Source organism: Spermophilus citellus (genome assembly GCF_964194105.1).
Source record: "Spermophilus citellus genome assembly, chromosome: 18".
Lineage (NCBI taxonomy): Eukaryota > Metazoa > Chordata > Mammalia > Rodentia > Sciuridae > Spermophilus > Spermophilus citellus.
Window position 1 is genome coordinate 51,184,543 of NC_138200.1, and position 26,512 is coordinate 51,211,054.

Here is a 26,512-nt window from a genome sequence, read left to right on the forward strand (position 1 = left end):
TCTAAGTCAAGGATTTATTGGTTACCATACAGCAAAAGGAAAAATCACATTTCTTCCAAAAACAGGTGCTCAAATTGAGCTGAAGGGAAAACAGTGGACTATTCATTTACAAATTCCCAAAGACAGCCCCAACCTGTCAGGATCCCTGGTAGCTAAGGTTCCTGCCTTTCCTAGTTTTCTGGTTAATCACCAGCATTTAGACTACAGGAGCTGATGGACACTGCCCACCTTGGCTGCTGTCATTTATCCTGCTGATAAAACCCAAGAATTGGTCCAAACAGGAAGGGCCAGACACTGGTGTCCTTGACCCCTTGGCACTCTGTGCGTGGACCACCAGGAGCACCTGGCACCTGTTGAGAGGCGAACAGGCTTGCTCAGGTGTCCATCATGGGGGTGGGGCACAGGCCAACAGCTGCCGTGCTTCTCCTGAGTTCCCAAAAATCATTCCCCTGTTTGCATTCAGTCTCCTCAATGCTCTCTGACCACCTCCCAGATGTCAGGAGCCTTTGTCCACTAACCCTGATTTTCCAGTCCAAACTGGCCCCAAAGGGAACGTTCTTCCTTCCTCTTGCTTCCCACTCAGTTCAGGAGGCAGCTGTGCCTTCAATGCATCGCCACAGCTGGGCCAAGCTGTTTTCTGAACCAATGGAGATGGTTTAATGCTCTATGGCCCAAGGTGTCCCCTTGTGTGGAAAAACACTTCAAAAAGACTTAAGGCCAAAATGAGAAATTATATCCCATCTATGTATGATACATCAAAGTATATAGTGCATTCTACTATCATGTATAACTAATTTAAAAAAAAGAAAGAAAGAAAAAAGACTTAAGGCCACTTCTCTCTCTCTCCCTGGACCACAAATGGTCAGTAATTCCCAGGGCAACAAGGACAAGAGGGAGTGACGGAGCCTTGAAGCCAGGGCTGGCCCCAGCTTGGAACAGGGCAAAGTGGCCAGGCCCCCAATGCTATTTCCCTAAATGGAACTGGCAGCGGTTCAGAGAGGAGACTGAGCACTGATCATGAGATGACAGGTGATTCTTCTGTGGTCATGGAAGTCCAGATGACAAGGGGATTGAGGGGCCACAGCCTCATGCTGGGAAACCACCAAACACTGGGCTCAAGTCAAAAAATGCAATGTTGTAAAGAACTGCTGACGGTCAAACAAGACGAGGTCAGCTCCACTCACTGCCAGCTCTCCCCACAAAGTAGTCGCAAGGGTCTGTGGCAAGGAAAGGTAAATTCTGGAGGATAAGTCTTAGGACAAAGCAGCCTAGGCTAAAAATCTGCATGGCGCCAACTCTACTGCACGTTGGCTGCGTGATCCTGGGGAGCCCCTTAACCTCTCAGCGTCAGATTCCTTGGCTGGGATATAAGGCTGCTACCTCACTCTCCTGGTGGTCTGAATGTACAGAGCCCAGCACACAGCAAGTGCTGTCCTGAGGGCTTCAGGGGAGATGTGAGGCGACAAAAACAAACCACTGGTCCAACTGTCATTTACCCATGATGAAGACACTGGCCAGGGAGAAAAGACCATTAGGAAAATAAATCTGGCCAGATAAAAGGCCCTCCTGAGAGTAGATTTTTCCAAACTGCTCCTAATGGCTAACTTGGTTACTGTAAGAATTTTTCCTGACGAGATCCTACAGACGTTTCCACCTATGGGCCATGCTTCCAAGTCTCTGGAGTTAATATCCGGGCCCGATTTTGTTCGAAGAGTTCTAGCATTTTCTCCATGTTGTGGTCAGCCTCAATCACCTGGAAATGAAACACAGAGGTCAGGGGGCTGCACTGAGCTGGACACTGTCCTCCCTTACAGGAAGAAGGAGGTGGCAGGGAAAGGTAGAGAAGCCAAGGTCACAGGGAGAAGGAAAGGAAGATGAGGGTCAATCATTCCCAGCTCTGGGGCAGTCTGCCCTTTGAACTAGACTTTCACCTAAGACTCTACCACAGTTGTCTGTACAGTGAGAACAAGAATAATTTTTTTTCTTCTCATCATTTTATAAATTCCAATTTTTTAAAAGGAGAAAGACATAAACTTCTTTAAAAATCCATCAAAATAATCTCTTCTTTGCCAGCAGCAAAGGAGATGCCTGCAAGAGCTGTGAGTGCCTGCGTGGTCTAAGGCCACGCATGAAAGATCATGATTCCTTGCTGTATGTGGAGCAGCTTTCGTAGTTGTTGGCCTGCCTGAAGACATTCAGGAACAGAAAATCAGAACACAGGGGATGAACCGTGAGAAACACTGAGGGGCAGACACGTCAGTGTCAGTTAGAAATAGCACATGTCAGCAAGAGAAAGGAGGGTTACTATGAAAAGCCAACACAGAAGCTCAGAAACGGTAGTAGTCTGGGCGCACAGACTCCTCAGGACATCACTAGGTGACAGCCCAAAACAGCAACTGATGTTCCTTCTGATGACTTAAGTCGCCAAGCAATGATAAACTGAAGCTCTATGTCATCTACTAAAGAAGGAAGGTCACAGCAGAGGGACCACCATCCCAAAAAGTCCAAACCCAGGACCTGGGGTGTTTCTTTGCAGCGAGTGCTGGTAAGTGACATGTTACTGCATTCACCAGTTATAAGAGCACTGGGACAGATGGTCTCTCAGGTCTGTCACTTCACATTGAAAAATGCAAACTGAGAAAGAAAGCCTTTTCTAACCTTCCACCTTCCTCCTCCCAAATCCTTGAGCTTGAAGGACCCAGCCCTTCCCCCATCTACAAAGTGGCTGACATTCCCCGGGTCATTCCTTGTGGAAGAGCCTCCTGCCCTGTGAGGGAGACTGACTTACCAAAACAGGGGCAGCCGCAGGGAAAAGGCGTCCTGTGATAAGCCACTCCTCATAAAGCTGGTGAAGAGCACTCAGGTACTCCTGCCATGGAAACACAAGGTGCAGGCTGTCAGGAGAAGAGCAGGGAGCAAAGGCCCCCCACCAAGAGTCCCAGCAAGTGAAAGCTCTCGGTGACCACAAGGCAGTGACTTGGACAAAGGAACACGGCAACAGGCAACCTGGCTCAGGGGGCAGCAATAAACGCAGCCATGTGCTGAGTGCACAGGCCTGAGCATCAGTCAGAGTATCAGCAGCCACCCTGCCATGCCTCACCGGGTTAGAGGGTCCACAGCCATTCAGTGGACAGGTGTCCCAGCCCTGAGCACCTCTGCATCCTCCTCTCTGGCTTGCCACCAAAAGCACTGTGACCCTCCCGTTGCTGATTCCACCCACCAGACCACTCGTCACAGAGGGATTCTCCAGACTATAAAGACCACCATCTTGGCAGAAAGTCTGCTGAGATGCAACCCAAGGGGAAAGGGTACAGATGCTGACTGAAGCCACCCATGCTTCTACCCATGTGTCACACTATCGCTTCTCAGCCAGTGTGTGCTGGCCGCCCCTGGGGACCTCCTCAAGTGCTATCCCAGAAGCTCTCAAGTAAGCCATGCAGCCACCTCTTCATCTACCACTGAGCTCTTTCTGGGTACCAGAAACCATATTTGTCCCACAGACCTTGTCAAAAACTGTTCAATCACATGGGTAATGTTTTATAGGGACTCCTGACAGCATTTCTTAGAAACATCTGGGTCACCACACAGAGCTGCTATGCCCCAACGTGGCATGGCCCATCTGAGGCCCGCTCCAGTGCACTCTCGACCTCCAATCACTCCTGCCTCTGGGATCTCAAAGGAGCTGCCCAAAACCATGCACCAGCCTCAACACTGGAATGTTCCTTGCTGGTCCAGGGTAAACCCAGGTTGATCAAGGCTTCAGGAATTGGACAGCCCTTTCAGGGCACCCAGTCCAGTCATCCTGAATTCACAGCTCCCACTAAATGCTGCCTAGCCTCTGTGTATCTGCAGGTGCAGCTGCTCACAAAAGGTGTTCAGTTCAATATTAACTGAGCAGCTACCTGGCGTCAGGACACATGCTGAGGACACGGAGGGAATAAGGGTTTTTTAAGGGTTGAGAAACAAAGGCATAAACAAATACTATCAGTATGTCCTCCTTTGGGCTGTGGTTGCAGTAAGCCTATGGGCAGGGAGAATACAATGGGGGAAGTTCAGGGAAGGCTTACTGGAGGACAGGACATCTGAGACAAACTTGAAAGGCAAAGGAAAACACTCTGTAAAGATACACTTGCCTAATCGTGGTGTGTATGTGTGTGCATGTGCACATACCCCTAGTCACAACCCGTTCCTTGTGGTCAGAGCATGGAAAGCAGAAGTGGAGGGAGACAACACCAGAGAGGCAAATGGGGCAGGGTGATGTGAGAGCTCACTTACTGTGCTCCAAAGCAGGGACTTCTAGATGGCAGTGACACCCTGGAGGATCTCAGGCTAGGGAATCGCATGACTAGGGTTCTGTTATTGGAAATATCACCCAAGCAGCAGCCGGGAGGCTGGATTTTAGAGGGAGATGTGGGTAGTGAAGACCCAGGGAAGGAGAATAGTCCAAGCCTGTTATAATGGCCCAGTTAGAGTTGCCATGGCCCGAGGCCAGACCCCAGAAGGGCAAAGCATCCCTGTACTAAGCGAGCACCACCAAGCACTGAGCACTATTTCCATCAGGCACTGTGTTAGGCACTGGATGCAGCAGGGAGCAAAAGGCTCGGTTCTGTCCTCCCCAAACTCATATTCTAGTGAGGATCCAGAGAGCACAGAGGCAAGCAACCCTCAGCAGGCTGATGGGAAAGCCCTGGGCTTGCCACAGCAGGAAGGAGAGGGAGGTGTCAAGGACCAAATGAAGCAGCTCTGAATCTCCAAAGGCTCCAGCCACAGAGGAAGTCAGAGCTCACCCCCTCCCTAGTCTGTTCCTGTTCCTGTTTATCTCTCAGCAGACAACTGCACAATGATGTCACAGGAGGTGGGCCAGGGAGAGGGAGCCAGGCTGCCATGGAGGTCTCTGCTCTCTTACCAGCGGAATGACCTTCTCCTCTTGCCTGCACCTCTTCTTTAATCTCTCATAACAGGTCTCAGGAGTGGTCCGGAGATAAACTGAGGACAAAAAACATACATGGCTTTGATTGCTCTGCTCATGGCTTGGGAGCAAGACAAAGGGTGGGGGAAGGAAGCCCACAGGTCAGGTGGAAAGGAACAATCACCTCCCTGAGCCAGACACAGACCAGAGCCAGCTCTCAGCCTTGCACTGGCCAGCTGTGTAACCAAAGAGGCACCTTGACTCTCATTCCCCTAATCCTGTTCCCTTTCCCTGTCATCAGCCCCAAAGGGTCATTGTGAGCTGAATATAATTCTATCTACAAACAGAGCCTGGCACAGGACCTGGCACAAGGCAGGCCTCCGTAAATGTCCAGCTTCTGTCCCTCCCCCGCTTCACAACCCAGAAAATCCAAGAAATCACAATGGATCCAGGTCTGAAAGCAACTGACCTAGGGGAGGACAGCTTAAGGAACCAAGGGTCAGATTCTTCTCCAAGAGCAACCAGAAGCCCCCAGATTCTGTCTGCTCTTTGAGAGGAAGAAGGCTAAATAAATACAGGGAGAAAGAAAAAATCACCATTGGCCAGCGCCCCTCCCCCACAAAGCACATCCTCACTGGGCCCAGGGGAATGGACAGGCCAGAAGGCAGGGGAGGGGCTGTCTTACCTATCAGATCAATGGACACATCAATGTTCCTCACGATCCAGTCAAACCATTCAGAGAGAATCACATAGTCCACTTCGGGCATCTTCCCACTGGAGCGAGAGTTGCATTGGTTTTATTTGCCCATGAGAAAGTTTCTGGGCTGTGTGCCATTTCCCCCAAAATGATCTGGGGATGGCTTTTGTTGAAAGGGTGTCACCAAGAACAGTGGAGTCCGCAAAATGCTGGACATGAAGTGATGCTGGGACCTGGGCGCTCCTGACCTCCCATCCCCCAGGAATGGTTTGTGGTATGAGGTAGAAAGACCCCAGGAATGAAAGACGGGAGAGTATTTGGAATTTGAGCTCCAAGTAGAGAAAGTCACTTTAAAACATGCCCCCTGACAACAGAGACAGCATTCAGGCTGGGAGGCGAATAAGCATGTCAATTTCATTCCTAGAAATATATTTTGTGAAAACAATCATGGTGCTCACTGCCGCACTATTTAAAATAATGGACAACTAAATCTTGGTTTGTCTATATAAATAAACTGTGCAGTAACTGAAAAAATGATGTTGTAAAATAATATTTAATGACGTGAAAAATGCTCCGAATCTGATGTTCAATGAGAACAGCAGAATATAAAACTGCATATACAGTATGACCCAAGCAAATTTTCAAAAATATTCATCTACTGCACAGCAAAGGAAACAATCAAGAGCATGAAGAGAGAGTCTACAGAAAGGGAGAAGACCTCTGCCAGCTACTCATCTGCTAGGGAATTAATATCCAGAATATGTAAAGAACTCAAAAAGCTCAACACCAAAGAAAAAAATAACCCAACTTATAAAAAAGCAAAAGAACTAAACAGACACTTCTCAAAAATACAAATGGCCAACAAATACATGAAAAAATGTTCAACATCTCTAGCCATCAGGGAAATGCAAATCAAAACCACACTGAGATTTCATCTCAGTCCAATCAGAATGACAATTATTGAGAATACAAATAAAAATAAACTCTGAGGAGGATGTGGGGGGAAAGTACACTCATTCATTGTTGGTAGGACTACAAATTAGTACAACCACTATGGAAAGCAGTATGGAGAGTCCTCAAAAAACTAGGAATGGAACCACCATATGACCCAGCTATCCCACTCATTGGTATTTATCCAAAAGATCTAAAATCAGCACACTACAGGGACAGTCATATCAATATTTACAGCAGCACAATTCATAACAGCCAGGCTATGGAACCAGCCCAGATGCCCATTAACAGGTAAATGCATAAAGAAAACGGGCAGGAATGCCCATCTGGCTGTAGTATGTAAATATGTAAAACGGGGTATATAAAATACCCAGTGGAGTTTTACTCAGCCATAAAGAATGAAATTATGGCATTTGCTAGTAAATTGGATGGAACTGGAGAACATCATGCTTGAATGAAATAAGCCAGACTCAGAAAGTCAAGGGTGGAATGTTTTCTCTCATGTGTAGAAGCTACACCAAAATAAGTAAAAATAAAGGGTGGAGGAAATCCTGTGAAAACAGAAGAAAGATGAATGCAGTGGAGGAAGGGGATTGAGGGAGAGGAAGGAGGGGTGGGAAAAAGGAAGAACAGTGGAATGAAATGACCAAACTCCCATTTACACACACCCCCAACAGAGAATTTCACCTTTATGTATATTATGATGCACTATTTTTTAAAAAACTATAAATAAATAGAAGAAGACTGGTAGAACACAGGAAAGGGAACAGGAGGAGGGAGGAAAGGAGGGAAAAGGGAAGTACAGGGGACTGAATTGGAACAAATTATATTCCATGCTTGTACGACTATTTCAAAATGAACCGATATCATGTATAACTACATTAGTTTTTAAATTTTAATATTCATCCACACATTTTAAAACAATTGGAAAGAAAAATACCAAAAGGTTAACAGGGTTTTTCTCTGAACTATGGAACTATGGGAGACTTCTATTGTTTTTCTTATATCTTTCTGCATTTTCCAAATTTTAACAATATATTCTCAAATCAGGAAGTAGGAGTGGGAGCATTATTACAAATTTTAAATAAATGTTAACCTAAAAGGAAAGAAAAGCAACAAAAAAGGGAAGGAAGAAAAAGCCAAGGAGTGGGGAAGAGACCTGACATCTGCTCCTGGCATTCCCACAGTGTCCTCTGCCCAAGGGGACACAGACAGGAAGGGACAGGAGTGGTAGCCACTGAAGGTCACAAGCCCAGCAGTAGTCAGGGGTTCCTGAAGGTCCAGGAGAAGAATTCCTGCCCTCGCACCCCTCCACCAGTGGAGTGTAGACTTGCTAAGTGTGGGACCCACGGAGCCCTGGGTGTGGCAAGGCTGGCCACGGGGAGAGTGGACACACCCAGGCAGTGAGGGATACTTCTGACTAAAGGAGGATGAAGGTCCTGGCAGGTCATGGTAAGGGTTGGCCCTGCCCAGCCATGGACCACTCCAGCCCTGTGGGGCGATGACAGAGGAGGTTAAGAAGCTGGGAAAGGTTTAAGGGAGGTGCTCTGGGAGAGTAGGGCAGAAGCAGCCCTGCCTTGGGGACCAAATGGCAGGGCCTGGCAGAGACTAGAGAAAAGCATTCTTCCCTTGTCCCTGAGATCACTTTCATGCCCTCTAAGGAGCAGAGCTGAGCTTGACAGAGCTGCAGGAGGGTGTGGTGCCCAAGAGAAGAGCAAGGCCAGCCACGAGCAGACTTCAGTACGGATACTAGAGCGGGTGAACATACAGGGAGTTGGCGCGAGAGGAAGAGTGACCACAAAGAAAGCCCAAATTCTATTCTTCCTCCCATTCATCCCTTTAGCTCTGGCCCAAAATATTTTTCACTCAAGAGAAAAGAACTCTGGCCTATGACTGCCTGACTCCAGGCCTAGGAATAAACTCAGAAAACTTTAAAACAAAGATAATAACAAAACCCCAACCACCGAAACCTGAGGCAACAAATGTGAAATGACGAAACCACAGGCCAGGTGCAGCAAACAGGAAATCCTGCACAGTGAGCCCTGGGTCCTGAAGACGGCTCTCAGGACTGGCTTGCGTTCTCATGACCCCGAAGGTCCAGAGAGGCCCCAAGGAAGCCACAGGGCAGCACCCCTGGGGGAAAGGGCAGAGGCACAGAGACAGCAGACTCCCTGTAGACCACAGGGCTGCTGGCTGCTGTTGAGCCTACTCCTCAGAGCATGATCCCAAAGTGAGGATGATGAGCACGAGAGACGAGTGCCCCAGGGACCCTCCCAGGCCAGCCAATCCCCAGATGTCCAACTGAGCCCTGTCAAGGTAAGACGGTCACCCAGCAGACCACCCTCGCTGGCCTGGTAACAAGGGCAGGTAGCTGTGGCCACAGAGGGATGGGGTCATTTGTTAACAGCATTACTGTGGCAACATAACTGGCACCACCCAGCCGGCGCTCCACATCTGTCAACTAAATGAACAAGTTACAACCTCCTTTCAAAAAGTCAATGGTGTAACAAAGTATCAATAATGCAAACTCCGGTACCTTCGATAGAGGTTTTCCACAAAAATGTATCTTGCACTGTGAAGTGACCTCTCCATCAGTCGTACAGGCATCATCTAAAGGGGAAAAAAAGGTGACTTGCTAACTCAAGCAAAGAGGAGGGGGTCAGAAGACCTTGAAAAACTTGTACCCAGCCCCAGTCACATCCCCCAACTTTGCTGAACATAAAATCAAGAGGTCCGCCCACACCATCCCACCCCAAGCTGCCAGGACAGCCTGGCAAGGGGGACTGAGGGCTCAACAGCAGCAGCCTCTTTTGTTGTTTTGTTGTTCTTTTTAGTTATACATGAGAGTAGAATGTATTTGACATATCATATATACATAGAGTATAACTTCCCATTTGTGACTGTACATGATGTGCAGTTACACTGGTCGTGTATTCATATATGAACATGGGAAAGTTATGTCCAATTCATTCTATTGTCCTCTCCATTCCCATCCCCCATATCTTCCCCCGACTCCACCTGGTCTGATCCAATGAACCTCCCCTCGCCCCCCACCATCACCTGTTGTGGGTTAGTATCCACATATCAGAGAGAACATTCAGCCTTTGGATATGGGAGATTCTTATCTCACTTAGCATGATATTCTCCAGTTCCATCCATTTACCGACAAGTGCCATAATTTCATTTTTCTTTGTGACTGAGTAATATTCATTGTGCATATTTATCACATTTTCTTTATCCATTCATCTGCTGAAGGGCACCTAGGCTAATTCCATGGCTTAGCTATTGTGAATTGAAAGCAGCAGCCTCTTTTGATAGGAGACTCAATTTGAAGGTGGGGAGGTACTGGAAAAACTGCCACATGCCATCTCTTGAGGCACAATATAATGACTAAGGACCTAAATAAGGTGGATTTTGTTAAGCAAAGGACCTGTGTGAATGAGGTAGAGCCCCCAGAGGGCTGGATGGGGGCAGAATTCTGGAGCAGAATTCAGTGGAAACTGGGAAGGGCTGTGCCTGGAAGGGAAGGGAATGACCAGATATCACAGAGTACTCAACGCACAACCTTTCCCTTTGTCCACACTGTCCCTTCAGGAAGCAGGAGAGGCCCTTACCTTTGATGCCAAGTGGACAAACACTGCTTTCACTTGTCATGGCCCGTGACACCCATGGGCCCTTGGCCAGCAAATCAAAGACACATTCAAAGCTGTAACTAGGGAATCACCTATGCCTTCTCCCTGCTTGTCTATCTTTCTCTCCATCCTCTCTGAACTTGCAGCACTGCTGCCCATCTTTCCCTGGCTCCCCATTTAGTCATCTCTCTCCTTCTGCTCATTCTCCCTAGTCTGTCCAGTTTTTTCTATCTCTGGACAGATTTAGCAGACTGCCACCTGTGTCTCATTACATTCTTATATTATTATATACAATTTGAGTTTGCAATTAAGTGCCTACTTGGGAAAAGTGGGATAAGCCAAGGGGAAAAGCACTGACTACATTTCCTCTGATCTGATAACTGGGAAGAAGCTCATAGATGTCAAAAAGGTTCTGCTTACATCTTCCAATTTTAAGAAACAGATTAGTTAGACATGGTGGTGCATGCCTGTAATCCCACCAAACTTCAAGGTCAGCCTGGGCCTTATTAGTGAGATGCTGTCTTAAAATAAAACAAAAAGAGTCATGGACATAGCTCAGTAATACAAAGCTTACCTAGTATGTACAAGACCCTGAGTTCAATCCCCAGTACCACACACACCAAAAAAAAAAAAAAAAAAAAAAAAAAAAAATAGAAGGTGCAGATCTCTGTCAATAGAAGAATGATAACTATACCTGACAGTACCCTGACCTGGATCAAACTGCCCAGCACAGTCAGTGTACTAACATAACTGGCTCTGGGGATATCTTGTCCCCTTCATGGAGAGCCTCTAACACTGATATCTCAGGTTGTGCTGATAGCTTTGACCCACAGGTGTCAATCAGGATCTCCCAATCCACCCTATTTTCTAAGAGAATCTATCCCTAGTCAGTTCCCTGCTGATAGAGGGCCTTAAGCAACCTACTTGTTCTGTGCTCTTGCCCCAGCACCTGACTAAAGACCATTTGACCCATGCTAAAATAATCAGATCCTTTCCCTCAAGAATCTAAACTAAAAGCCAGACCCTACGAAGGTTAGATCAGTGCAACTTAAAGCATGCATTCCAAACATATGGGTGGTTTGATAAAATACAGATTTCTGGGTTTCATCCTCAGAATTTCTGATTCAGCATATCTGGGATGGGACCAGAAAAATGTGCATTTCTAACAAGTTCCCAGGTGATGGTGCTGCTGCCGGTCCAGGAACCACACTTTGAGAAGTGAATTAAACGCTGTTGAGTCCAGTAGTGGGTCAGGTCCAGATCATGGAAAGTGTGACCTCAGGATGGCACAGGGGCAGCCATCCTGAGGTCACAAGTTGGTGGGTGGAGGATCCTGATGGTGGGTCCTCAGAAAGCTACAGGGACAGAAAACCTTGCCCCAGGCAGAGAAAGCTATGCAGCACAGAAGATCCAGCTGGGCTTCCTTGTGAGAGTTCCCTTTCTGGCAATCACATACCTCTAATTTGAAGAAAATTTTGTTTGACAAGGTTGGAACTGAGTGTGTGAAACATACCTGAGGACAAGTGTGCCGGTCCAACATGGTAAGCTGCACGTATGTCTGCAGTGTGAGACCCCATCGACAGGCATCTTGGTACATCAGACCCTGCAAAAAGCAGAATGCAACATATTACATCAAAGTGGCATCTATAGGACCCTGGTCTATCAGTCACTGAAAGTCATCTCAAAAATCTACATGGGGCCAGACAGGGGCCAAAAGGGAATCCAGTTATGGTCACAGAGTCTGGAGAATAGGGTGGACAAAGACACTAAAGCAATTACAGAACAGTAATAGCTGGGCTGGGATGTTCCCTAGGGAACATGCATTCAGTTGCTCAATATATGTTCTTTGAGTCCCCTGTGGTCTGTTCTCCATCCAACAGCCAAAATGAGCCTGTTCTCTTCATCTCCCTACTCAAGAATCTTCCAGGGACTTCATGTTGCATTCAGAATGAAATCCAAACTCTCATCATGGCTCCTGGGGGCCTAGAGAATCACTGCTATCCTCTTTCAGCTCTACCATTTTTCCTCTAGCCAGTCAGCTTCCACTGCATGAACTTCCTTAGTGTTCTGCAAACATGACCATCTCAGGGACTTTGCACCTGCCATTCTTCCTTTGGAACACTCTTCCTCCAGGTTACTACCCCTTCCCTTATGTTTAGGTCTCTGCTCAAATGTCAACCTTATCAGAAATGTGTTTCCCTGGCTTTGCCATCTAACAGAGAAGTTCACCCACCCCAAATCCCTCAGTTGCCTGCAGACACAAGACACGTCACACTTCATAGTCTGCTCACTAATAATCTTATTCTGCTCATTTATTTATTTTTAAAACTTTTGTGATGCAAACTCATGACACTCCAGTACTCTGAGCAGAAAACTGCAGACCCTCCTAACTGCAGATGAAAGAAAATCTCAGAAAGGTCAGGAGCCAGACAACTGCAACAACAGACACCTTTCTGCAACAGAGAGCCAATCAGAGTGATGAACCAACACTTCTCACAGCACTGATCTTGCTCATCTGTCCAGATGGAAACTTGTGTACAACTATATAATCCTGTTGTTATTTCTTATTATAATACTCTCATTGAAAATGCTATTTGTACCAAGGACACTCTGCCCTGAGACTATGATTCTGTCCTGTGATGTATCCCCTGTAATCTGCAACTCAAGCTGTCGTACTTTATAATCAAGCACTGGTCCTCCCTGACTTCTAGAGAATATGAATGTTTCTGAAGGTTCTTTGTTACACCCAAAGATGACTGGAATTCCAGCTTTTCCCACATGCACACAGGTGAATTTCTTTTCCATCTTTGTGGGATTCTTTATTCAAAGACTCTGACAGCTTTTGCCTTATTTAAGTAACATCTTTTCACCTCTTTAGTTTTCTTCATGGCTCCTATCACCACCTACTACATTCTGTATTTGACTGTCTCCTACCTCCCCACTCTGGAATATTGGGCCAGGAGAACAGGGGCTTTGAAGTGGGGGGATGCAATAAATATTGGCTGTATGAATGAATGATCACGCACCTATTAAGGGCTAGGCAGTGTAACTATGTTCTAATAAATAACAGTGACAAAACAGACACTGGCCCTGCCTGCAGTAGAACCCAGGATCTAATGAACCAGACAAGGAAATGTCCTGCACTGCTAAAAAGGAAGGGAAAGAACAGGCTTCCAAGGCTAAGGTTCAAACCTACATAGTCAATATGCCACCATGTGACCTTGGACAATCTATTTCAGCTTCAGTTTTCTCGGCTAAAAAATGAAACTCATTATCCCTGTCATGAAGTGGAAGCCCAGAACCAACATCCCCTTCTCAAGCCCTCTCAGGTAGGACCCAAATTCTAGCTATCTCTTACAAGCAGGCAGAGCACAACCTTCTGAATGGGGAAGGAGGAAGGGGAACATGCACACCATAGACCCTGCTTTCTAGGTCCACCTGGGAGAGCAGACAGGTGGCTTCAGGGTGAGCCAGAGCATACCATTACCAGATGTTGCCAAACACAAACTCAAATCGGGGTTCACGAAGGAACCTGGTCACTTAGAAGCAGGTCTTGGAAGTAGGGTGGGGAGGGGTAGGTCCAAAGAGACTTGGCTTCTAACAGCCACTTCAGATAGGAGATTCCTGGGCTCTGTGCACACCCACCCAGGCCTCAGAGATCTTTAACCTTAGAAAACCAACATGCCACCATTTTCTGCTTGTCCTCCTCTTCTCCTCCAACTCGGCTAACAGCTGTAACAGGCTCAAGTGTCAGCATCACCACTCCCAGGCACTTAAGGGGAAGCTGGCAGTTTGTATGAGAAATAAGCCACTCACCAGGGGATTATGGCCACGGACATTTCTCCACTTGGACACGGGCTCCATTAACACCTGGAAATAAAGAAAAGATCACATCAGAGCTGCTGTTCCCTAGTTCTGAGCTTTGTGAGAGCATGTAAGTGTGAAAGTAGAGACAGGCACTATCAAGATTTGAGTGGCTGGGGGAAGACGAAACAGCTAAGCAACCTTCTCTCAGGCCACAACTCCATCTAGATGCCTCCCCCTGTAACTTCCAGACAGGATCTGAGAACAACCAAAGATCAGCTGATATCTGAAGGGTGAGTGGTCCTCCTAACGTCAACCAAGCTCTTCATGCCACAGAAGACACAAACAAGGTTATAGTCCTAGAGCCAGAGAGCTTGAGCTGGGACCTGACCGTCCACATACTAGTCATGTATATTAGTCAAGGTTCTCTAGAGAGACAGAACCAATAGGATAAATATAAAATTGAAACATGAGAGAAATTAATTAGGGAAACTGGCCCATGTGGTCATGGAGGCTGAGAACTCTGTCACACTACCCGTCGTCTCCAAGCTGGAGACCCAGGGATGCTGGTAGGTGGCTCGGTCTAGGTCTGAAGCCCAGAACCAGAGAAGCCAATGGTGTAATTCACACTTTGAGGCTGAAGGCCCAAAATCCAGGGGCCTCTGGTCTAAGTCCTGAAGTCCCAAGGCTGGAGAACCTGGAGCTCTGATGTCCAAGATTAGGAGGAGGAATGTCCCAGCTCCAGGAGAGGGGAAATTCTTTTCTCTTTTTTATTCTATGCAGGTCTCTGGATAGCCAATGGCATGCTGCTGTCCACATTGAGGGTAGATCTTCCCCACTCAGTCCACCAACTCACACACCAATCTCCTCTGGAATTACTCTCCTAGACACACATAATGATCTATCAGTTCTCTAGGTACAGTTGTCTCCAGTATCCCCCCCCCACCACTGATTCATGAAGGATATGTTCCAAGACCCCCAGTGGATGCCTGAAACTGCAGATAGTACCAAACCCTACACATACTACTTTTTTTCCTATGCACACATACCTATAGTAAAGTTTAATTTATAAATTAAACACAGTAACTAATATTAAAATAGAACAATGATAAGAATATACTCTAATAAAATTGCCAGCATCATTACTCTTGCACCTTGGAATCATCATTAAGTAAAATAAGGGTAAATTAAACACAAGTAGTGTGATACAACTACAGCTTATATGATAACTGAGATGGCTACTAAGTTAACAGGAAAGTAGTGTATACAATGTAGATACACTGAGTAAAAGGATGATTCACATGCTGATTGGGATGGAGTAGAATGGCATTAGATTTCAGTGAGTACTTCTCACTACAACATGCAACTTAAATCTTACGAATTGTTCATTTTTGGAATTTTCCATTTAATATTTTCAGACTGTGGTTGACCCCAGGTAACTAAAACCACATATAAAGGATGGGGGGACTACTATATTCTTTAATCCAGTCAAGCTGACAGCTATAACTAGCCATCACACCATGTAAATTCATAGGCCAATTGGTAATATCATTTACAACTACAGAACTACTCAGGTAAAGATTTGATCAATTAGATAATATGATGAACAATTTAATGTGTGCCTGGCATACAGTAGTATATTAATCAGATAAATATTAGCTGTCATTGTTGTTGACTGGTTCCAAGGTCTTCAATGAGAATACAAGTGTTTCTAAAGTGCCATGGAAAGTTATACCCCAGGTAGGTGTGGGGAGTTCCTAAGAACCTCTTTTCTCCCAGGTTTGATAATCCAGGAGACAAAGCATACAAATTCCACAGCTAAGATTTATTACCATGAAAAGATACAGAGCAAAATCAACATAGGGAAAAGGTACCTGGGGAGAAATGAGGCACAAGGTTACAAGTGTCTTCACCCAGTGTAGTCACATAGGACTCACTTCATTCCCCCAGCAATGAGCTATCAGAGCTCATTAAAAAATGTTGTCTACCAGGGAAGCTGACCTGAACCTAGGACTTCAGGGCTTTCAGTGATGCTCAATCACACAGGCAACTACAGCCTGACACAATTTGGTACATACCAAATTCCCAAGTCTCCAAGAAGAAAACAGACATTCAACATAAAAAATATTGCTTGCAGAGTTTAGGCACAGACAGCCACTCCCATCAGTTAAGAATGGTAGAAATCCTCCCAAGACCTACATTCCTATATGCTAGCCAAGGGTCAACCTTGCAAGCAAGCCTAATGACAGCAGTCTTGGACCTGCTATAGCAGCAGCACATAAGCACAAGCAAGACCAGGGCTATATGATGTCTATTTATCAAACCACACAAATTTTTAATAGAAGTAAAAACAGGAAAAGGAATGAAGGAGAGAAAAGTATTACAATGGTATAAAAATTGTAAGATCTGGGGTACAGTTTGAGCATCCCTATTCTGAAAATCTAAAGTCCAAAATGCTCCAAAATCCAAAATTCTCTATGCAACAACATGATGTCATGAGTGGGAGAGTCCACACTTGACCTCATGCGACAGATCACAGAATGCAGACACACTAAAGATATTGCAGAAAACTACCTTCCATGTGTATAAAGTGTATATAAGATGAAAATGAATTTCGTGTTAACACTTGGGTCTTGTGCCCAAAATACTTCATTATACATATGCAAATATTCCAAATCTGAAAAAAAAAATCCCAAATCTGAAACACTTTTGATCACAAGCATTTCAGATAACAGACACTTAACCTATAACAAAAAGGGGCCATAAACAGAAATGATTATAGCACTAAAATCTAGAATGAGGAGGAAGGACCAGGTTCTTTGTGTAGAGATGATTCTTAAACATCTATGAGGTTAATTTTAGACACTGGGCTTTCAATGAACTAGAAATTATATTACCTGGTTATACATACCAATGCTCCCCTGCTTGGACCCTGATATCCTCCCACATCTCACATTGTAATATTCTAACCCTACTCAATAGCCTGACTTTTCTTCTTTCACATATACACTCTTTTCCTTAACACATGGTGGGAGGTCTATACCTACCCACACTGTCCAAAACATCGGCCATGAGCCAGGTGAGTCTATTACAACTTTGAAATCTGACTTCAGATGCTCCTCAATTTACAATGGAGTTATGCCCCAATAAACCTACCTCAACTTGGAACTATCCCAAGTTGAAAATGCATTTACAACTAATCTACCAACTACATACTATGAACATCATAATACAGTTTCTACTGAATGCATACTGCTTTTACACCACTGTAAACTCAAAAATTTTAAGTTGAACCATCGTAAGTTGGGAATTATGTGTAGTCCAAACTAAGAGATGCTACTAGTGGGGCCGGGGTTGTGGCTCAGTAGTAGAGTGCTTGCTGCGAAACTGTGAGGCATCAGGTTCAATCCTCAGCACCGCATAAAATAAATAAATAAATAAATAAAAATATTGTGTCCATCTATAACTAAAAATTTAAAGAGAGAGAGAGAGAAAGATGCTACTAGGTGTAAAATGCATACTATATTCCAAGGATTTAGTATGATAATAGAAGGCAAAATAGCTCATTGATGATTTTATACTGATTACACGTTGACATGATAATATTTGTAATATTTTTTCTTTAAATGTTCTCTTTTTGTTTGTTGGTTTGGTTGGTTTGTTCATTTCTGCAGTGCTGGGAATTAAACCCAGGGTCATGCACATATTAGGCAAGCACTCTACATGGAACTAAATCCTCAGCTGCCCCCCACCCCCCTCGAGCCTTTTTTAAATGAGGCTATTAGAAATGTCAAATTAAGTACATGGCTTGCACTTGTGCCTTGTATTATATTTCCACAGACAGGGTGGGCCACGCCCCCTATAAACCATCCCATCAAGGCTTTTCAAGCTCCTTAGAACCCCGTGTGGATGCCTCACCTCGATGTCTGTCGTGTTGGAGAAGAACTCCAGGCATGTGGTCTTCCCACTTGCAATATTGCCCTCCACACAGACCTGGCAAAGGACAAGGTGCATTAGAGATGGAAACTGAGTGCCTAAAAGAACATTAGGGGATAATTTCTAGGGGAGATCTTAGGTGAAGAGCATTATTGGTTCAGTCCAGGATTTCGACAGGTAAACCAAAATCCCTCCCCAAGAAACCCCCAGTGTCCCACCGTTAGCACTAACAAACAAATGTCACCCCTTTATCTCCAATGGCAGGCTCAAGTGGTCCCTCCAGACCAGACCCTCCTTTCCAGCAAGTCACACACAGCTTGTCTACCCAGTCAAATCTGCCCTCACCTAGGACTGTTCGATTTTACGTGTAAGCATCCTGCCTCCTCAACCAGAGTCTAATCAGTGGTTGTTTTTTTTTTTTTTTTAAATCAGTGGTTTTTAAGGTAAAGTAATACATGTTATCTAGAATCTTAATTCACTGATTTGTAGAGAAAAAAAAAGCAGTTACTGACTATAAAGTATTAGGAAAGGGGAGAAGAAAAAAAAAAAAGGATGTTTGTCATAGGTCAAGCCATTATCACATTTAACCTGACCAGAACCTGAAAAACATGTCCTAACATTTTTCACGGAAGAAAAAAATGAGGCTTATTAAAAGGAAGAAGGAACAGCTTGAACCTACTCCCTGCTCACACTAACTTCACCTGGGGAGGGGGTGTCATGGCAAGAGTGGGAGGGACCACAAACAGCCTTCTGGGATCTATTAAGGATTAAGCAATAGATGGAGAAGGAGTTGGAAGCAGTGGTTTTCAGCCCTGGTGATGTGTTAGAATCACCCAGAAGTCTTTTAAAAGCTCTATAAGGAAGCCACAACCCAGACCAATCACACCACAATCTTTGAGGACAGGACTAGGACTTCAATAACTTTTTTGAAGGGGAGGGGGGCAGTGCTGAGGATTTGAACCCAGGGCCTTGTGCATGTGAGGCAAGAACTCTACCAACTGAGCCATATCCCCAGCCCAGGACCTCAGTAACTTTTAAAGTTCCCAAGGTGGTTTTAAGTGCAGGCATGGTTGAGCATCACTGGTCTGCTCAGGCACCTGCTTCTAAAGCATCAAAGGACTTGGCTTTTTGTTTGTTTTGACAGGCTTGTTTTCCATTTGGTTTCTGCAATGCTGTGGATCAAGCCTAGGACCTCAAGAATGCTAGGCAAGTGCTCTTCCACCGAGCTACACCCTAGCCCTAGAGGGGCTTGTCAAAAATGTGGTAGTATCCAGACTGTCTGAATCAGACTTTGGGTTGGAACCCTCCAATTTATTGCCCTAGAATTCTGACAAGGCTCTGCTCAGTTATGCACTGCTAGTGACAGAGGCCCAAGTGGCTCTGGTTCCAGAAGATCATAATAAGCAATGTGTGGTCCCACATATGTTTAAAAAAAAAAAACAAAACAGGAAGGTACTATGTAAAAGAATAATAAAAGGGGAAAAAATACACACACACACACACACACACACACACACACACACAAACCAATAAGAATGAAAATACATTGTGTGACCTACATGGGAAAAAAAAAAGTAAACTGTTCCTAGGGGGGGAAAAAAAAAAAAAACAAGGAAAAAATATTATAAACTGAAATTCTCAGACTATTAAGAGAAAGTCATATGCTTAACAATAGGGGTGTATGAGAGAGAGTTTGGGGGTGAAAGTGGGAAGTCTTCTCTTCATTATTTAAATATTAAGTGACATTGAACTGGGTCCTTTAAAAAAAAAGCTTTATTGAATTATTTTTCCAGTACTGGAGATTGAGCCTAGCAGCACTCTGCCACTAAGCTACAACCCCAGTTCTTTTTTTTTTCCAGTTTATTTTATTGGGTTTTTTAGTTATATGAGACAAAATTCATTTTGACATAACTATAAAAGCATGGAATATGTCTTATTCTAGCTAGAACCCCTTTCTTATGGATGTACATGATGGTGTGATTCACTATGGTGTATCCATATAAGTACATAGGAAAATTACTTTGGATTTATTGAACTCTTTCCTTTTCCTATCCTCCCTCCCTTCCCTTTACTCCCCTTTGTCTAATATCTATTAGATAATAGATATTATCTATATCTAAATATCTATTCTTCTCCTCTCCCGCTTATTGTGGGTTAGCTTCTACATATCAGTGAAAACATTCAACCTGCCTTATTTCATTTAGCATGATAAGTCTCCAGGTCCATCATTTACCTGCAAATGTCATATCATTCTTCTTTATGACTGAGTAATACTCCATTGTGTATATATACCATAATTTCTTTATCATTCACCTGTTGAAGGGCATCTAGATTATTTCCATAGCTATTGTGTATTGATCTGCTATAAACATTGATGTGGCTGCACCATCTTAGTAGGCTGATTTAAAATCTTTTGGATTATAAACTGAGGAGTGGGATAGTTGCTAGGAGCCACAAGCAAATATATGATGTACGGCACCTTTGGTTGTAAAGTGACGCCAGCTAGCCACTGATATGATTATGTTAAGATTTACATTCATATGGAAATTGGACTCCCTCTGTTCACCCTGGCCTGCTACCGGACTCAAGTTACGGGACTCATAGAGAGTTCCCATTGGTTGGGGAAGGATAGTAGGAGGAAATTCCGGGGGAGGTCCGGGGGACCCCCGGTTCCGGAGACGGGAGGTTCCGGTAGACGCCCGCGTGGGAGGACCGGGTTTGGCTTGCCGGCGCCTACAGAGTCTTGGCGGCTTTTTCAAAATAAAGTTTTGTTCCTGCTTGAGTGGCTCGTGATTCTGTGCCCAGCCAAGACTGCGGCAGATAGTTGCAACCCCAGTTCTTTCTATTTTGAATCAGGGTCCTGCTATGTTGCCCAGGTTGGCTTTTAACTTGCAATCTTCCTGTCTCCACTTCCCTAGTCACTGGCATTACAAGCATGTGCCACCACATCCAGCTATTTTTTTCAACAGTATGATTTTTTCATGGCTTATATATTCCATCACATAAAATAAGTAACGATGTATTAAATCTTACTGTTGGATGTTAAATTCCTTCTAACTGTTCTATTATAAAAATTGTAGTGCTCAATGGTTTGATATTGTAATAATGCTATGAGATGGCTGTACTATCCATTCAACACCCTCCATACCCTGAACACCTCTCCTTACCCAGCGACACCAATCAATCAGAAATGTGCCTGGGCCCTGTTTCCCACTCATCTGCAGTCAATGCCCAACCCACTTACCCCTAGCTAAAGGCCTCTGCTCTTTCTTGTTGGAGTGACCTCCTTGCCAGCCTCTCTACCTCCAGCCTCACCCCAGACAGCACTTTACCCGTAGCCCGCCACTGTCTCTCCCTGAGAGGCAAACCAAATCATATTGCACATGGATGCTATGATTTGAATGCATCCCTCAAACTTCATATATTGGAAACTTGATCCCCAATGCAACAGTATTGAGAGGTGAGACTTTAAGAGTTGATTAGGGGGCTGGGGATGTGGCTCAAGCAGTAGTGCGCTCGCCTGGCATGCGTGCGGCCCGGGTTCGATCCTCAGCACCACATACCAACAAAGATGTTGTGTCCGCCGAGAACTAAAAAAAATAAATATTAAAAATTCTCTCTCTCTCTCTCTCTCTCTCTCTCTCCTCTCTCACTCTCTCTTTAAAAAAAAAAAGAGTTGATTAGGTCATGAGGACTGCCTTCCGGAATGGATTAATGACATCATTGAAAGAGTGGGTTATTTATCACAGGAATGGGTTCCTGATGGAAGACTGAATTGGACCCCCTTCTCCAATTTTTTTCTCTTCTCCACCATCCTCTCCACCATGGGATCACACACACACGGAGCAAGAAAGCCCTATCAGATGTTGGCTCCTCTATCTTGGACTTCCCCATCTTCAGAACCACAAGTCAAACAAAATTCTGTTCATTAGAAGGTACCTAGTCTGTGGTATTCTATCAGAGTAGCATAAAACAGATTGAGACAGGGATAAAATCCTTCAGTGGCTGTAGATGTTAGGATCTATCCCCAGTCCCTCTACATACCCTCAAGCCCTCCCCAGCCACTCTCTAGGAACTGGCCACAAGTCCAAACCTACAGGTTTTCTTCCTTTTGTCAGTGACATCTGCTGTTCCTTCTCCTCCATCAAGAAGCATCAAGGTTTCTCAAGGCTCTATTGTCAGCCCCCTGCCCGCTTCCTCATAGTCCCCAGACTCTCTGCTGCTCGAGATCCACCACTGTCCTGTTTACTACGTAGCCCCCTTTAGACTGAGCTCAGGCTCCCTAATGACATGAGTTGTTTGGTTCCTAGGGTCCTCATGCAGTGTCTCCCACAAAGGACCTCACAAGACTTGAATGGTTACAGGATACCACTTTCTATGGACTTGCTACTATGTATCTGGGGACATATCAGACACCTGAAAGCACCTAAAAGAGGATTATAGCTGAATAATTAACAATAATACATAAATTCTCATCCAACCCAACTCTGTATTCCTCTCCCTTTCTATGGTGGCCACTGCCATACCTCACCCCCTCCTATAATTTCACTAAACTTTCATAAATCTCAAGCATGTCAATCATCAGCCCCCTCCCTGCAATGTCACTCCTTTCCAGGCCCTCTCCATCATCCTGAGTACACCACCGGACTGCCCACACTTTCCAGCCTCTGCAGACCCTGGCCAACATACTCATGCCACCACCAACCAAGACCTCTTCCCCAGCTACAGAAGCTAATGACTTCCAGCTCCCCTAAGAAACTGAGCCCATAGACTGATGGTGATTAAAACATTGTTCCTGACCCCAGTCAGCTGAAGAACCCAACATCCTTATAGATATGTTTAACTTGAGCCTTCTTTGACCTTCAGCCACACACCAGCCCTAATCCCACCCCAGAACTAGGACCTCTCCAAGTCATCTGAATGACTGAGTCTATACCTATGGACCCTCATGGATTCTCTCAGATCCCCTCTCCACCCACCATTCTCAGCACTAGACAATCTGAAGGAAGCAATCAGCAGATCTTTCTCTCACATCTGGGCTGCCCAAGCCACAGTGAAACCAACCTTCCCCACACAGGCTGACCAGTTTTCAATACTTTTACAATCAGTCCTCAAGCTGCAGTCCAAATCTACCTAAAGAATATGAATACAGGGGCTGGGGCTCAGCGGTAGCACACTTGTCTGGAGTGAGACAGATACTGGGTTCCATTCTCAGCAATGCATATAAAAAAATAAAGGTCTATCAACAATGAAAAAAAAAGAATATGAATACACGTATGCTCCTATCTGTGTACACTCCCAAGGAGGAACATACAAGAAACTGGTTACAGAGGTGGCCTCTGAAGGGTTCTGAGGCCCAGGGATGGAAACAGATGCTCTTATCCCTGGTGATATTTCTATTATTTACTATGTACACATATTCCTCTACTCCCCTCCTCAAAAATAAATAAGAATTAACCTATGATGGTCAGTGCACACAAAAGAGGAACTTACCACTGATTTTTTCTCTTTTTCATTTTCTCTATCTACAAAAGAAAGGAAATCAATTTTTAAATTCACTTACTTTTTAAACAGCTCACTTTTCTGTGCACCCTTTTGCCAAATGACCACAACCAGTAATTTTTATGCTTGCTCCCCGACCTAAAAATATTTTCTATTCTTGGGTCCTTCCCTGGGTGGGTGGAGGCAGGGAACCTGGCCTACCTACTTGCGACACGCAGAGGCTGCCTGGGTCCTGTAAGCACATCTGAGCCCCAAGTATGACCAGGTTCTTTCACTTAGTATATCATACCTTCCGTTCTTACACTCATTTTATTTCTGGGGTCTTCACAGATCAGAGTGCGACAAATGACAACGCAGAGCGGCCTGTACTGGGCCTTTGGGGAGAGCTGGCGCAGGGCTTGGGTTTGGGGCCCGGGGAAGACTCGTTCCACCCACCGGCCCCACAGGTGGTGCTGAGTCGCCTCTCAACAGCCCAAGGCCAGCGACACCACAGCTGGCCCTAGAGGTGGCGACCATTTCGGAAGGGGTGGGTCACCGCGAGAGTGGAGGGCGCGGGGAAACTAACCTACACACCACCGCGGGCGCCTCGTCCGCCCAGGGCCGGCTTAACGCAGCTCCCCGAAACCAAAGGAACCCCCCCACACACAACAAGCCGAGGGTCCCAGCCCGAAAGTTCAAGGCCGACCCCGCCCCTCGGGCTGCGTCCTTCCGGCTCTTTAAAGCCCCACTGTCCATCTGGGAGCCAGGGGCGCACCCCGCGGCCCCACCCGCTCGCCGCCGGCGCGCGACCAGGTGGCTGCCAATGACCGCCCCCGCCCCTCGCCAGGGCCCGGGGGAAGTCCCGCGGCTGGGAGGAGAACGTTCGGGGTCCGGCCGGCGGGGGCCGCAGCGCGACGCCACGGAGGTGGAGCAAAGGCACAAATTACCCGGAGGCCAGGCGCGTCGCTGCGCCCCCCGCGGCCAGACGCCCGAGGCGGGGGTCCCGGCGCCCCCAGACCCGGCGCTGCGCAGCACCCGGGCGGCCCAGCCCCGCAGCGGTCGCAGCAGCATAGCCAGCTGGCGGATGCAGCGGCCCCGGCTTCCTTCCTGGGCCACACAGAGCGAGCGCGGCCCCGCCGCACGTCCAGCCCCGCGCGCCCCCTCCCCCGCCCGCCCAGGCGGCCTTAAAGAGACCCGGTCGCATTTCACCCTCTCCGCGAAAGGGAGAGGTCCGCGGTGAGGGATTCGCAGCTAGCAGCACGCATGACTTGGAGGATGGATAACAGTATTCCCAGGGACTGATTGGTTTGTGAATTTACTGCAGATTATTGACGCCTACGCCATCCACACCTGCCACGTTCCCCTTCATGTCAGGTGGTCCTCCCCAACAACCCTGTACGTAGATACTGTCACTCCCATTCTCCGAGTTCGTTATTGGAAAATTGGGCAAAATGACGCTGGGTTTGATCCCCAGCATAGGCTAAAAAGTGAGGGAGCAGGGGAGTCGGAATTCAGGACAATAAATGTGTTAGATCCCTCAGGAAGGTCCTATCAGTATTCCAATTGGACAGACAAATGGGTATAGGGAGGAAACCTGTAAATCCCACCTATAGTCAGGTAACAAAAATTCAGCCTGGATTTGGGATACACTGCGTGGTGTTTGTTTGTTTTGTGGTGCTAGGGATTGAACTGCATGCATGCTAGGCAAGCACTTTACCACTGAGCTACATCCGCAACCCTAGACAAGGTATTACAATTGGACTGGCCCAAGCCCAGTAAACACAACTGTTGCCACCCTAGACTATATGAGAGTTTCAGTGGGTAGGTAGTTTTCTCCCTCCTCCAAGTATAGGATCCTGGCAGTAACGCTTGTGCGGAGAGAAAGAAGTCATTTTCAGTCTTAGCCTCTAGATCTGTGACCAGAAAACCACCATCCATCCCATCTTGGGCTTCCTGCCTATCTGCTTTCTATAAATAAACTTCAAGATTAAGGTCAATATTTTTGTGAGTGATTTCATTGGCTTCATTGGAGCATTTGTGGAAAATGGATCTAAGACTGTTCTAGGTATGGAAACACTAGCATCAGTGCGAGGTAAAAGTAAGCTATGCAGAACTAACAGACTTACAAACCTAGACTGTGACACCCTGGGAATACAGACAGCATATGAGATCCAGGCCATTAGTTCAGGCTACACAGCTACTGTTTGCCAGACCCTGCAGGGAGAGACACAGACACAGACAGGTCCTTGCTTTTGTGGGATATGTATTATTTTTTTAACTAATACACAAAAATTGTACCTATTGGGACTGGGATTGTAGCTCAGTGGCAGAGCGCTTGACTCTTATGCTTGAGGCACTGGATTCGATCCTCAGCATCACATAAAAATCAATAAATAAAATAAAGATATTGTGTCCACCTACAACTAAATACATTTTTTAACTGTACCTATTTACCAGGTACCATGTGATGTTTCAATACATACATACATTCTGTAGAGTTCAAATCAGTGTAGATTTATCTATAAACATTTATCACTTCTTTGTGGTGAAAACATTCAAAACCCTTTCTTTGAGATTCTTATTTTTAAGCGAAATAGTACATTATCATTCTCTGTAGTCACCATACGGTGCCACAGAACACCAGAACTTCTTTCTCCTAACTATAACTCGCTACACATTAATCAGTCTTTCCTCACAGGAATCAGCTTTATGATATCAGCTAGAGATAAAGGCTGAGGAGAGAGTGACGGTGACTACTCTGCACAGGGTGATCAAGGGAAATCTTCTCTAAGGAGGTGGCATTTGAGATGCCACAGACTGCGGAGACACAGCAAGCATTCCTGGGTCACCCTCCCTTGCCTGTCTTCCCCTACCCCAACCCTGTCAGCGCCGGCCTACTGGGAAGCTCCTGGAGAGAGTTATGGTCCTAAGTACCAGGCAGGGCGAAGCGGGCTAACAGGAGACGGAACCACTTTATTGCACTCCCAGGTTGGCTTTTGGGCCAGGTCCACCAAGCGGATAGCAAGGCTCCGGTGGAGCGCAGGCGCACGGGTGCGGGGGGGGGGAGGGGGGGTTGCTGCGCACGCGCGCGAGGGAGGGAAG

At 46.0% G+C, this 26,512-nt stretch overlaps 1 protein-coding gene across 3 annotated transcripts; it reads right to left on the bottom strand.

Moving 5' to 3' along the window:
- On the bottom strand, positions 1-24,579 carry TK2 (thymidine kinase 2). 3 transcript variants are annotated; one of them, XM_081274806.1, is made up of 10 exons: positions 24,358-24,579; positions 23,423-23,454; positions 17,912-17,986; positions 14,006-14,059; positions 11,703-11,792; positions 9,094-9,167; positions 5,595-5,683; positions 4,907-4,986; positions 2,789-2,869; positions 1-1,753 (listed from the first exon to the last, which is right to left on the bottom strand). In XM_081274806.1, the coding sequence occupies exons 1-10, from the start codon at positions 24,479-24,481 to the stop codon at positions 1,655-1,657; spliced, it is 798 nt and encodes a 265-aa protein (XP_081130932.1). In that variant the 5' UTR covers positions 24,482-24,579; the 3' UTR covers positions 1-1,654. The 3 variants fall into 3 exon arrangements, with proteins under 3 accessions (XP_081130932.1, XP_081130933.1, XP_081130934.1); XM_081274807.1 differs by lacking the exon at positions 24,358-24,579 and adding an exon at positions 23,997-24,150; XM_081274808.1 differs by lacking the exon at positions 23,423-23,454 and having other exon boundaries at positions 24,358-24,379.
- Positions 24,580-26,512: the final 1,933 nt, after the last annotated feature.